The sequence below is a fragment of the Budorcas taxicolor genome, chromosome 3 (genome assembly GCF_023091745.1).
Source record: "Budorcas taxicolor isolate Tak-1 chromosome 3, Takin1.1, whole genome shotgun sequence".
NCBI classification, from domain to species: Eukaryota; Metazoa; Chordata; class Mammalia; order Artiodactyla; family Bovidae; genus Budorcas; species Budorcas taxicolor.
Genome location: NC_068912.1, coordinates 8,660,220 through 8,672,837, shown reverse-complemented (window position 1 = coordinate 8,672,837; position 12,618 = coordinate 8,660,220). Strand labels below are relative to the sequence as shown.

Sequence of the window (12,618 nt, the reverse complement as noted above, 5' to 3'; positions counted from 1 at the left end):
GAGAAAGACATACAAATTTCTGTTAACCATATGAAAAATGTTCAGTATTGCTCATAATTTTAAAAACATGGAAATTAAAAGTACACGGAAATAGTACATCTTACCCATGAGACTGAATACATCCAAAACTTTGATATCATACTCTGTTGATGAGTCTGTGAGGAAACAGGCATTCTCATATGCTGAGTATGGAAATGTAAAATGGTACAGCCTCCACAATGGAGACTTTGACAGTATCTAACTAGCACGATTATCAGTGCCTTTTGATTAAGCAATCCGTTTTTAGAAATCTATCCCAAAGATACTCCAACAGAAGTATGAAAAGTGTACACAATTATATACAACCTTATTTGTAATAGCTACAGACTGGAAACAACCCAACTGTCTGCCAGTAATATGGTACCTCCACAAAAAGGAGTGCTATACAGTACCTTTTTACTGTGAAAAAGCAGTGGGGAAGACGCTGTTATGGAGTGATCACCAAGAAATACTTTTAAGTGAATAAAGAAAGGTGGAGGGCATGTGAATAGTGCACTATTGTTTATATTTAAAAGGAGATATAAAAAAAAGGCAGAGGAACCAGAGATCAAATTGCCAACATCTGTTGGATCACTGAAAAAGCGAGACAGTTTCAGAAAAACATCTACTTCTGCTTTAGTGACTACGCCAAAGCCTTTGACTGTGTGGATCACAACAAACCATGGAAAATTCTTAAAGAGATGGGAATACCAGACCACCTGCTCTGCCTCCTGAGAAATTTGTATGCAGGTCAAGAAGCAACAGTTAGAACTGGACGTGGAACAACAGACTGGTCCCAAATCCAGAAAGGAGTACATCAAGGCTGCCTGCTTTAACTTATATGCAGAGTACATTATAACAAATGCTGGACTGGATGAAGGACAAGCTGGTATCAAGACTGCCAGAGAAATATAAATAACCTTAGATGTGCAGATGATACCACATTTAGGGCAGAAAGCGAAGAGGAACTAAAGAGCCTCTTAAAGAAAGTGAAAGAGGAGAGTGAAAAAGTTGGCTTAATACTCAGCATTCAGAAAACTAAGATCATGCCATCTGGTCCCATCACTTCATGGCAAACAGATGGGGAAACAGTGGCTGACTTTATTTTTCTGGGCTCCAAAATCACTGCAGCCATGAAATTAAAAGACGTTTGCTTCTTGGAAAAGTTGTGATCAACCTAGACAGCATATTAAAAAGCAGAGACATTACTTTGCCAACAAAGTCAAGGCTATGGTTTTTCCAGTGGTCATGTATGGATGTGAGAGTTGGACTATAAAGAAAGCTTAGCGCCGAAGAATTGATGCTTTTGAACTGTGGTGTTGAAGGAGACTCTTGAGAGTCCCTTGGACAGCAAGGAGATCCAACCAGTCCATCCTAAAGGAAACCAGTCCTGAATATTCATTGGAAGGACTGGTGCTGAAGCTGAAACTCCAATACTTTGGCCACCTGATGGGAAGAATTACTCGTTAGAAAAGACTCTGATGCTGGGAAAAACTGAAGGCGGGAGAAGGGGACGACAGAGGATGAGATGGTTAGATGGCATCACTTACTCGATAGACATGAGTCTGAGTAATCTCCAGGAGTTGGTGATGAACAGGGAAGCCTGGCGTGCTATAGTCCATGGGGTTGCAAAGGGTCAGACATGACTGAGCTACCTGACTGAACTGAACTGATAAACATGTGTGTTTCTAATAGAAAAAATAACATAGGAAAAATAAGTGGTATGATTAGAGATTACCTTTAGAGAGAGAGAGAGAAGAAATAATGCAGAAAAGACAGAAGATAAGCTTCTTTGAATATACTTTGTTTTGTACAGTTAATTTTAGATCCATGTAAATATTTTATGCATGTGGTTAATCACTCAGTTGTGTCCAACTCTGCGACCCCATGGACATTAGCCCACTAGACTTCTCTGCCCATGGAATTCTCCAGGCAAGAATACTGGAGTGGGTAGCCTTTCCCTTCTCCAGAGGATCTTCCTAATCCAGGGATCAAACCCAGGTATCCCGCATTGCAGGCGGATTCTTTTCCAACTGAGCCACCAGGGAAGCCCCTCAAATGTTACATATGAAAAATAGGTAAATATTTTACAGAATTATAAAACTAAAGAAAAGTGAAAGAAAGTGAAGTCGCTCAGTCGTGTCCGATCTTTGCAAGCTCATGGACTGTAGCCTACCAGGCTTCTCTGTCCATGGGATTTTCTAGGCAAGAATACTGGAGTGGGCTGCCATTTCCTTCTCCAAGGGATCTTCCTGACCCAGGGATAGAACCCAGGTCTCCTGCATTGTAGGCAGAGGCTTTTACCATCTGAGCCACCAGGGAAGTAAATTATGTAAATATTTTACATAATTATAAAATTAAGTTAAAAACATAAAGTAATTCCTACATAAAATGAATTATCATTGTGAAAACAATGTGGAAATAACAGCTTTATTTTAAAAAAGAAGAGATAGTTGGCTAAATGCAACAGCTATATAAAGGAGTTATATACTTCCTCTACATGTTCTATATTTTATCTACTTCCATTAAACATCACAAACTTCATATCATTTTCTTTCTTAAGATGAAGTCTCCCTCTAGTGGAGATTAGTTTTCCAGCTAGTCCCCCTACACTACAAAGGAAGAAATGTTCTGCCCATTGTCTCCAAATCCTTAAATGACGTCAGTATTAAAGTCCAGAGTCAGGGACAAAGTCAAGTTTCACAAGGAAGCTGGTGATTCACGTCAATGTACGGCAAAAATCACTACAATATTGTAAAGTAATTAGCCTCCAATTAAAATACATTAATTAATTTAAAAAAATAAATAAAAGGAAGCCGGGATGGGGTTGGGCGTGGAGTGGGGAGGAGAGACATGAGCGACTCTAAGAGCCAAGAAAATCTGGTTGTTCAACCCAGAACAGGGAAGGAACTTCAAGTTCCTGTTGGAGGATTGCCACCACCTCTGCCCAGAAAGACGTGATTAATATGTCAGGGTCGCTGTGTACTCAGCGAAATAGCTCCCCCCAAGGAGTTGCTTTAGGGGAAAATCCGGGCGGGAAGTAGCGAGGAGTAGATGAAGAGAGATTCTCCTGAGCCAGAGAAGGTGTGATGAGGGTGAAGTCCGGCAGCCCTCGCAGAGACCCACTGACCCTGGGGTCCGATGTGTGAAAGCCTTGCCTCCTTAGAGGCTGCTCATGGGGAAAGGCGCAGGCGCGGTCTCTTCCGGTCCCGGCAGCGGAGGAGAATCAGAGACGAGCCCACCCTGACAGTGGTCTGTGGGGATACGGGGGAGGGTCCTGTGTTCTGGGCTGTCCTAGGTCTCATCTGACCTCACAGAGTGGGAACTACCCAGAGGAAAACTCCTTTAGAGTAGAAATTCTCCTAACATCTGCTCCAGTTGCTGAAGTGTATGCCATCCTTCCCTCTATCTGTCACATGGCGGCTTGTAGAGAATGCTCAGTGGTTGCCACCTCAGCATGTATCTCCAATCTCCATCACAGTTTTAAATGAGAATACAAAAAGAAGTGAACAGTGAGTTTAGTTTCCTAAATTCATTTTCTGGTCCTATAAAATCTAACTCCTTGCAGGAGAAGGATAAATTAGGAGTTTGGGATTAACGTGTACACACTACTATACACACACACACACACACACACACACACACACATATATAAACAGATAATCAACAAGGACTTACTGTATGGCACAGAAACTGTACTCAGTATTCTGTAACAACATATATGGGAAAAGAATCTGAAAAAGAAGGGATATATGCATAACTAATCATTCAGCTGTATGTCTAAAACTGACACATTACAAATCAACTATACTCCAATATGAAATAGAAACATTGAAAAAATCCACCTCTAGGTATACACCTAAGAGAAATGAAAACATAGGTCCACATACTTTATACATGAATATTCAAAGCAGCAATACTCATAATAGCTAAAAAGTACGAACAACTCTAATGTCCAAAAACTGATGATAAAATGCAGTATAGTCAACACAACGGAATATTATTGAGTAATAAAAAGAAATGAATTCCTGCTATTATTTCTCTCATCTGGTTAACAAAGAAATGAATTATCAATACACGCTGTAACATGGATGAACCTTGAACTAAATGAAAGAGGCCAGTCACAAAGAACCACATGTTATGATTTCATTTACATGAAACTTCCAGAATAGGCATCTCTGTATGGACAGAAAGTAGATTAACGGTTACACAGGGCTAAGGAGGGAACTGGGGATAATGGCAAATTGGTACAAGATTTCTTTCAGGGACTATGAAAATTTTCTAAGATTTTGTGATAACAGTTGTACAAGTCTGAATATGTGAAAAGTCATGAAGTTAAACGAATGAATTAAATAACATTAAATGAATGAATTGTATGGTCTATGAAGTATATCTCAATAAAGCTGTTACCAATAAATATATGAGTTGATAACCCCCTTCCCCCAAATCTAACTCCTTAATTTAGCTCTGGGGGCCTGCTGTTTTACATATCTAGCCGGGAATACTGTCCAGGAAATAATTAGTCATTTGAATGATTATTTTAGTCCGTTCCCACTCCTGTCTTTGTTCTGCCTTCACTTCCTCCCTTTAAAAGGTGAACTGAAATCCCAGAGGGAAAACACTGACCTGACTATGTACAGTGACCCTTTCTATGTGCAAAATATAAGAAACATGTTATAAAGGGACAAAGTTCTTGATACAACAAAAAATAATGTGAAGTTTATACAATGAAATATTATTAGCCCTAAAAAAGCATGAAATTCTGACATATGCTATAACAATGAATGAACCTTGAAGACATTATGCTAAATGAAATAAGCCTGTCACAAAAAGAGAAATACTGAAAATACCGATTCCATTTATATGAGGTAGTTAATGATCAAACATCACCGAAGCAGAAAGTAGAATTCTACAGATGGGGGCTGGGAGGGCAGGTAGTGGGCATGGGGAGTTATTGTTTAATAGGTACAGAGTTTCAGTTTTGCAAGATGGAAAGAATTCTGGAAATGGATAAGGGTGATGGTCACACAACAATATGAACTGTACACTTAAAGCAGTTCATCTAAGATGATAAATTTTATATGTATTTTATAATAAGAAAAATTTTTTAAAGTAATGTGTAAAGTGAACTCTACTCAAGACTGCCAAGAAATAATGAGACTAGGTACTAATGAATGATGCTAGGATTAGATCTCAGGTCTAATTTTAAGTACCAGCAGGAACACACCTCTCCAGAGTTCTGTGTCCCTCCTTTTCACATGCATGAATCACTCAAATGTCCTCTTCTCCAAGAACATACTGCCTCAGACCACTCCCAAATTTTATCCTCTCCTTCTTTTGTCAGAAATCAGGCCAAGTCACTGATTTCCTAAAATGTCTAGATCAAAGTTTTCACTCTCACAATTATCAAAATTTTTGAGCTATTAAAGCCAAAGTTTTTAAACTTAAGTTTTGCAAGCCCCATGTAAAGTGAGAATAATATTAGTACATTTTGTATATGTGAAAATTGAAACATAGGAAGCTTAAACAATAGGTCCAAGATATACAGCCAGTAAGTTGAAGAATGCCAGCAAATTTGGAAAACTCAGCCACAGGACTGGAAAAGGTCGGTTTTCATTCCAATCCCAAAGAAAGGAAATGCCAAAGAATGCTCAAACTACCGCACAATTGCACTCATCTCACACGCTAGTAAAGTAATGCTCAAAATTCTCCAAGCCAGGCTTCAGCAATATGTGAACTGTGAACTTCCAGATGTTCAAGTGGTTTTAGAAAAGGCAGAGGAACCAGAGATCAAATTGCCAACATCCGCTGGATCATGGAAAAAGCAAGAGAGTTCCAGAAAAACATTTATTTCTGTTTATTGACTATGCCAAAGCCTTTGACTGCGTGTATCACAATAAACTGGGGAAAATTCTGAAAGAGATGGGAATAGAGACCACCTGACCTGGTCTTGAGAACTCTGAGAACTCTGTAAATTCTTCAGTGTTCAGTCTTCTTTATGGTCCAGCTCTCACTACTACATGACCACTGGAAAAACCATAGCTTCGACGAGACAGACCTTTGTTGACAAAGTGATGTCTCTGTGTTTGTCATCGCTTTCCTGTCTCTGTGTTTGTCATCGCTTTCCTGTCTGTGTTTGTCATAGCTTTCCTTCCAGGGAGTAAGCGTCTTTTAATTTCATGGCTACAGTCACCATCTGCAGTGATTTTGGAGCCCAAGAAAGTGACTGTTTCCATTTTTTCTACATCTATTTGCCATGAAGTGATGGGACCGGATGCTATGATCTTAGATTTTTAAATGTTGAGTTTTAAGCCAGGTTTTCACTCTCCTTTCTCACCTTCATTAAGAGGCTCTTTAGTTTCTCTTTGTTTTCTGCCATTAGGGTGTCATCTGCATTTCTGAGGTTATTGATATTTCTCCTGGCAATCTTGATTCCAGCTTGTGATTAATCTGGCCCGGCATTTCGCATGATGTATTCTGTATGTAAGTTAAAAAAAACAGAGTGGCAATATACAGCTTTGACATACTCCTTTCCCAATTTGGAACCAGTCCATTCTCCATGTCTGGTTCTAATTGTTGCATCTTGACCTGCATACAGCTTTCTCAGGAGGCAGGTCAGGTGATCTAGTATTCCCATCTCTTTAAGAATTCTCCACAGTTTGTTGTGATCCACACATTCAAAGGCTTTAGTGGAGTCAATGAAGCAGAGATTGATGTTTTTCAGGAATTCTCTTGCTCTTTCTATGAGCCAACGGGTGCTGGCAATTTGATCTCTTGTTCCTCTGCCTTTTCTGCATCTAGCTTGTACACGTGTAGTGGCTCACAATTTACTCATTACATTCAGAGAGGGCACAAGGAGAAGCGGGCAACAGAGGATGAGATGGTTGGATGGTATCGCTGACTCAATGGTCATGAGTTTGAGCAAACTCCCAGAGACAGTGAAGGACAGGGAAGCCTGTCATGCTGCAGCTCACAGGCTTGAAGAGTCAGACATGACTTAGTGACTGAACAACAACAGCAACGCGCAGGAAAAAATGTAGCCTATGTTAGAACTGACCTACCCTGTTCTTAAACCTGTAGCCTACAAGATGTGGCGAAACGGGGAAAATGTACCTGTCCAGTTAAAAATCTCTGTTCTTGTTTAAGTAGTAGCGGTGACTGTGTTTGTAAAGATGACAACAATATCTCTCACCCCATAAACTCTTTTGAAATGTGACCTGGAAAACGACCCTTCAAGAGGTAGAGTCTATTTCCCCTCTCTTTAAATCCAAGTTGGCCCCGTGACCTGTTTTGACCAACAGAATGGAATGGAAGTACTGATATGTAACTTTTAGAGGAGAGCTTTAACAGATCTGCAGCTTCTGCTTGCCTTGGTTGAGGCATTCCCTCTTGCTACTCCATGCCATGTAAGAAGACCAGTTACTCTGCCAGAGATAAAGGCCATGTGCAGAAAGGCTTAAGGCTAAACTGATCATTCTGGCTCCAGCCGAATTCACATCTGAACCATGAGAAATAATAAATTGTTATTTTAAGGCACTAAATTTTAAAGTGATTATGCAGAAATAGATAATTTTTCAGATGATTCCAGTCCCCAGTCATCAAGTCACCTCTGGTCTCCAAGTCTTCTCAGCTGAAATTCAGAAGCAGAGATAAACTGCCTCTCCCCTCGTACTCTTTACAAATTCTCGACTCTGGAATAGTTTGTTACACAGCAATAGACAACCTGAACAGTCTCTTATCCCCCTCGAGGTGGCATCTAGGTGAAGCTGGTGCTACCATGGCCTAGAGGCAGCAGAAAAAAGAGGCAACCTCAGGTCCCTGTGGCTGGCATCTGGGACCTTACTGCTCTAGATGTCTTGGGGTGGCCTTGTCCCTAGGTACTATGTGCTAAGTTGCAGCTGATTCTGTTGGGTCTTTAGCCAACCTGACAGTAATTGCTCAGGTCCAGGGACCCACCCCATTCATTTGCCTTTAGCTGCAAAATCTCTGCCTTGTCCCATTCCCAGACTTCTACGAAAGGTATTTGTTCTAGTCCAGGTGTCTTTCCTTGGGAGGAGATGGGAATTAAATCTATTCAGAAACTATTCCTCTCTCCATCCACCCTGCCCCCAACAACTCCCAGTGTGACTGGATTCAACCAGGTCAAGTTCTCACATCCTACTCTTAGGGGTTTTTTGGTTTGGTTTGGTTTTTAATCCATTCCTGAGAAATGGGAAGCCCAGATGCCCTTCCAGCACTAGCCCCACCTTCAGGGTTTCATTAGAATATCTGGGAGTGTTCTACTAGGGCTAAAGCCAGAGCGCTGTGAGTAAGGCAGCAAGAAGCACTGCTGGCGCCCAGCCTCACTCTCCCCGCCGCCGCCGCCGCAGTTTGTTGTCAGAAGCCGGGCAATCTGCCTCTCCCGTGGTAGGGCTGGCACTCACATTCCCTTGTTTAACTGGAACCTCACAGTCGCCCCCTCCAAGGGCTCCAAGACAAAGTACATTTTTTGTAGGCCTGGTCTCAAGTGATGCTCTGATTAAAAAAGGGACTTGTGGACAATCAGTATAAATGACCTGGGTCTGGTTCTAGCTCCATCACTAGAACGGAAACTCAGGCATGTCGCTTTACAACTTATTTCCACACCTGTAACATTGTGACGTGTGACCTAGAAAACTACCCTTATGATTATCTCCTAAGATCGTTAAAATGGTTAAACGACATTGTAAGTTACTGTGATAGCAAAATGACTGCAGCCTGTAAACAACACCGCAGACGCTGCTGAGAAACTGCTCTGAAGAAGCAAGGAGGAATGTCAGTATATACGTGATTTTGGTGAAAGGCGAATACATGCAATTGAGTGCATATTTTTTTCCAGGTTTCTGCTAGTCTCATGAAACTTTCCGCTAATCAGGAAAAAGTCATCACCCTGAAGGATTTCAGTGATTTTCTAGATATGAGGAGATTCAAGAACTGGGTTCACGAACCTGGTACATTGGATAAGAATCCACTTGCCAATGAAGGGAACCTGGGTTCAATCCCTTGTCTGGGAGGATCTCATGCCAAGGACCACAACTACTGAACCCACACGGCAGCTACTGAAGCCGGTGCTCCTCAGTGAAGAGCAGCAGTAGCCCTTGCTCTCCACAACTAGAGAAAGTCCATGTGCAGCAACAAAGACCTAGCACAGCCAAAAGTAAATAAAAAAAAAAGAATTGGGTTCATAAAGGCGGCTCCTGAAAATATCTATTTAAAGAACTGTCCTGCCAGTTTCCTTTCTCCACCCACCCTACCCCTCCCCTCCCCTCCCCACGCCACCCCACCCCTCCCCACCCCACCCCACCCCACCCCACCCCACCCCACCGCAGCACAGAGGGCCTCATTCCCGCTCTCCTTTCCTGCTCTCAACATCAGGAGGTGTTGGTGGTCAGCAGCTGCAACAGCACATGATTTAGTCCTTACAGAGGTAGATGGCAAGTGCCCACGGCAAGTGCCAACCTGTAGTTAACACTGGGATTAGGGTGGAGCTGGAGGAGCTGGAGTAAACTGCACCCGGCTGGAGTGAGAAGCGTTCAGACCTATGGGCTTACCACTCGCCTGGGAGCAAGGACAAGGCCGAGTCATTTCCAGCTCCTGGGGCCTAGCTGGGGACACCAGCAGGAGGCTGCCTGCGCTGTACTCTATGTCCCTCCCACCGATGTGTGGCGTGGCTGGTACCGTGTCATGCTGATCCCGTTGCCGGGAAGTGTCGCTCCTTCCCAGCCTTCCAGTCCTGACTCAGGCCCGACTAGCCGGAAGGCCCGACCGCGGCAGGCCTGGGCAGGAGCGGGGCGGGGCCCTGCGCGGGCCGAGTCGAGCCGGCGGGAGTGCGGGCGGGGCCCTGCGCGGGCTGCGGCTGCTGGACCTCTCAGACTTCCCGGAAACCTGGACCGCTTTTTCCCCAAGTCTCAGGCTTCTCGTCCTGGGTTAGGGTTCTAGGGTTGAACAGTTAAGGCGACGAAAGTGGCTTTTGTGCACGGTCCCTGCCTCGGAGTCGGCCCTCTTCCTCCTCGGCGCGCCTGGCCCAGGGGCCCAGGTTTCGGGGCTGTCCCCGCATCCCGCGGCGTCTCGGTTGACTCGCGCGCTGCCCAGCTGCTGGTCCTCGGAGCCTTCGGGAAAAAAACGAGGAAGGAGGGGTTAGGTGGAGCTTGGACGCCCCCAGGAGTACCAAGGCGAAATCACGCTACCAATTAATTTTTGGAGAAATTCGCGATTTTGTAACTTTGTTAATGCGTCCATATCTTCTTTGTCTGTGTAATAAAAGTTTATAACTTCGCCTTTACGTAACTACCTTACTCTCTTCTCATGATATCGTGTGTCTTTTTAGCCTGCTTGAATTCGGCTACCCATTCCAGAAAATATCCACTGACATTTTCACTTAAAGTTAGGTCGCATACACTTCTTTCTATTTAGTCTTAATGGTATTTTTAAATTTTAAAAACATTTGATAATTATTGAGTAGGTAACGTATCAGTTCAGTTCAGTCGCTCAGTCGTGTCCGACTCTTTGTGACCCCATGAATCGCAGCACGCCAGGCCTCCCTGTCCATCAGCAACTCCCGGAGTTCACTCAGACTCACGTCCATCGAGTCGGTGATGACAATGTATAAAAGTAATAAAAATAAATCCATACCCTAAGAAAGTTGATACTGAGACCAAAGGAGAGAGGAATAGGTGAGGGAGGTTAAGTGGTACAAACTTCCAATTACAAAGTAAATGAATTAGGAGTGTAAATAAACAGCGTGGTGCTTGTGTATGCTAGGTGTGGGGAATATAGTCAATGACAATGGAGTATCTTTGTATAGTGACAGATGGTAATCACTTGGAAGTGTATAGAAATACTGAATGTGTTGTGCATCAGGAACCAACATAGTATTGTATATCAAACAAACCTCAAAAACAAGCAAACTAATAGAAAAAAAGATCAGGGACTTCCCTGGTGGGTCAGTGGTTAAGACTCCACGCTTCCAATACAGAGCCCACACGTTCCATCCCTGATTGGTAAACTAAGATCCCACATGCCACGCCTCCTGGTGTAAAAAAAAACTATAAATAACATTTTTTTTTTTTAAGTAACTTAAAGAGAAAGAAAAATATTAGATTTGCAGTCTGGGGAGAGGCAGAATTGGATGAAGATGGTCAAAGGGTACAAACTTCCAGTTATAAGTTAAATAAGTACTAGGGACATAATGTGCAATATGATACATATAGTTAATACACATGGACATCACCAGATGGTCAATACTGAAATCAGATTGATTATATTCTTTGCAATAGAAGATTGAGAAACTCTATACAGTCAGCAAAAACAAGACTGGGAAATGACTATGGCTCAGATCATGAACTCCTTATTGCAAAATTCAGACTTAAATTGAAGAAAGTAGGGAAAACCACTAGGCCATTCAGGTATGACCTAAATCAAATCCTTTACAGTGAAAGTGACAAATAGATTCAAGGGATTAGATCTGATAGACAGAGTGCCTGAAGAACTATGGATGGAGGTTCATGACATTGTACAGGAGGCGGTGATCAAAACCATCCCCAAGAAAAAGAAATGCAAAAAGGCAAAACGGTTGTCTGAGGAGGCCTTACAAATAGATGAGAAGGGAAGAGAAGCAAAAGGCAAAGGAGAAAAGGAAAGATATACCCATCTGAATGCAGAGTTCCAAAGAATAGCAAGAAGAGATAAGAAAGCCTTCCTCAGTGATCAAAGCAAAGAAATAGAGGAAGACAATAGAATGGGAAAGACTAGAGCTCTCTTCAAGAAAATTAAAGATACCAAGGGAACATTTCATGCAAAGATGGGCTCGATAAAGGACAGAAATGGTATGCACCTAACAGAAGCAGAAGATATTAAGAAGAGGTGGCAAGAATACACAGAACTGTACGAAAAAGATCAACATGACCCAGATAACCACGATGGTGTGATCACTCACCTAGTGCCAGACATCCTGGAGTGCAAAGTCAAGTGGGCCTTAGGAAGCATCACTTATGAACAAAGCTAGTGGAGGGGATGGAATTCCAGCTGAGCTATTTAAAATCCTAAAAGATGATGCTTAAAATGCTGCACTCAATATGCCAGCAAATTTGGAAAACTCAGCAGTGGCCACAGGAATGGAAAATGTAAGTTTTCCTTCCAATCCCAAAGAAGGGCAATCCCAAAGAATGTTCAAACTACCGCACAATTGCACTCATCTCACATATTAGCAATGTAATGCTCAAAATTCTCCAAGCAAGTCTTCAACAGTACATGAACTGAGAACTTTCAGATGTGAGAGCTGGATTAAGAAAAGGCAGAAGAACCAGAGATCAAATTGCCAACATCCTTTGAATCATGGAAAGAACAAGAGAGTTCCAGAAAAACATCTACTTCTGCTTCATTGACTACACTAAAGCCTTTGACTGTGTGGATCACAGCAAACCGTGGAAAATTCTGAAAGGGATGGGAATACCAGACCACCTTACCTGCCTCCTGAGAAACCAATATGCAGGTCAGGAAGCAACAGTTAGAACCAGACATGGAATAACAGACTGGTTCAAAATTGGGAAAGGAGTATGTCAAGGCTGTATATTGTCACCCTGC

At 42.5% G+C, this 12,618-nt stretch overlaps 1 protein-coding gene across 2 annotated transcripts in view; it reads right to left on the bottom strand.

Annotated features, from left to right (window-relative positions):
- CFAP126 (cilia and flagella associated protein 126) overlaps positions 1–9,761 on the bottom strand; it is a 28,128-nt gene extending 18,367 nt beyond the window's left edge. The window contains exons 1-2 of one of the 2 annotated variants that reach the window (XM_052637411.1): positions 9,715–9,761; positions 8,985–9,178 (exon numbers count right to left, since the gene is read on the bottom strand). In XM_052637411.1, coding sequence (XP_052493371.1) covers positions 8,985–8,993 — 9 coding nt within the window. In that variant the 5' untranslated portion in view covers positions 8,994–9,178; positions 9,715–9,761. Of the gene's footprint in view, positions 1–8,984; positions 9,179–9,587; positions 9,687–9,714 lie in introns of those variants that run through there. The other variant, XM_052637410.1, reaches the window with a different exon arrangement.
- Between the last annotated feature and the right edge of the window lie 2,857 nt (positions 9,762–12,618).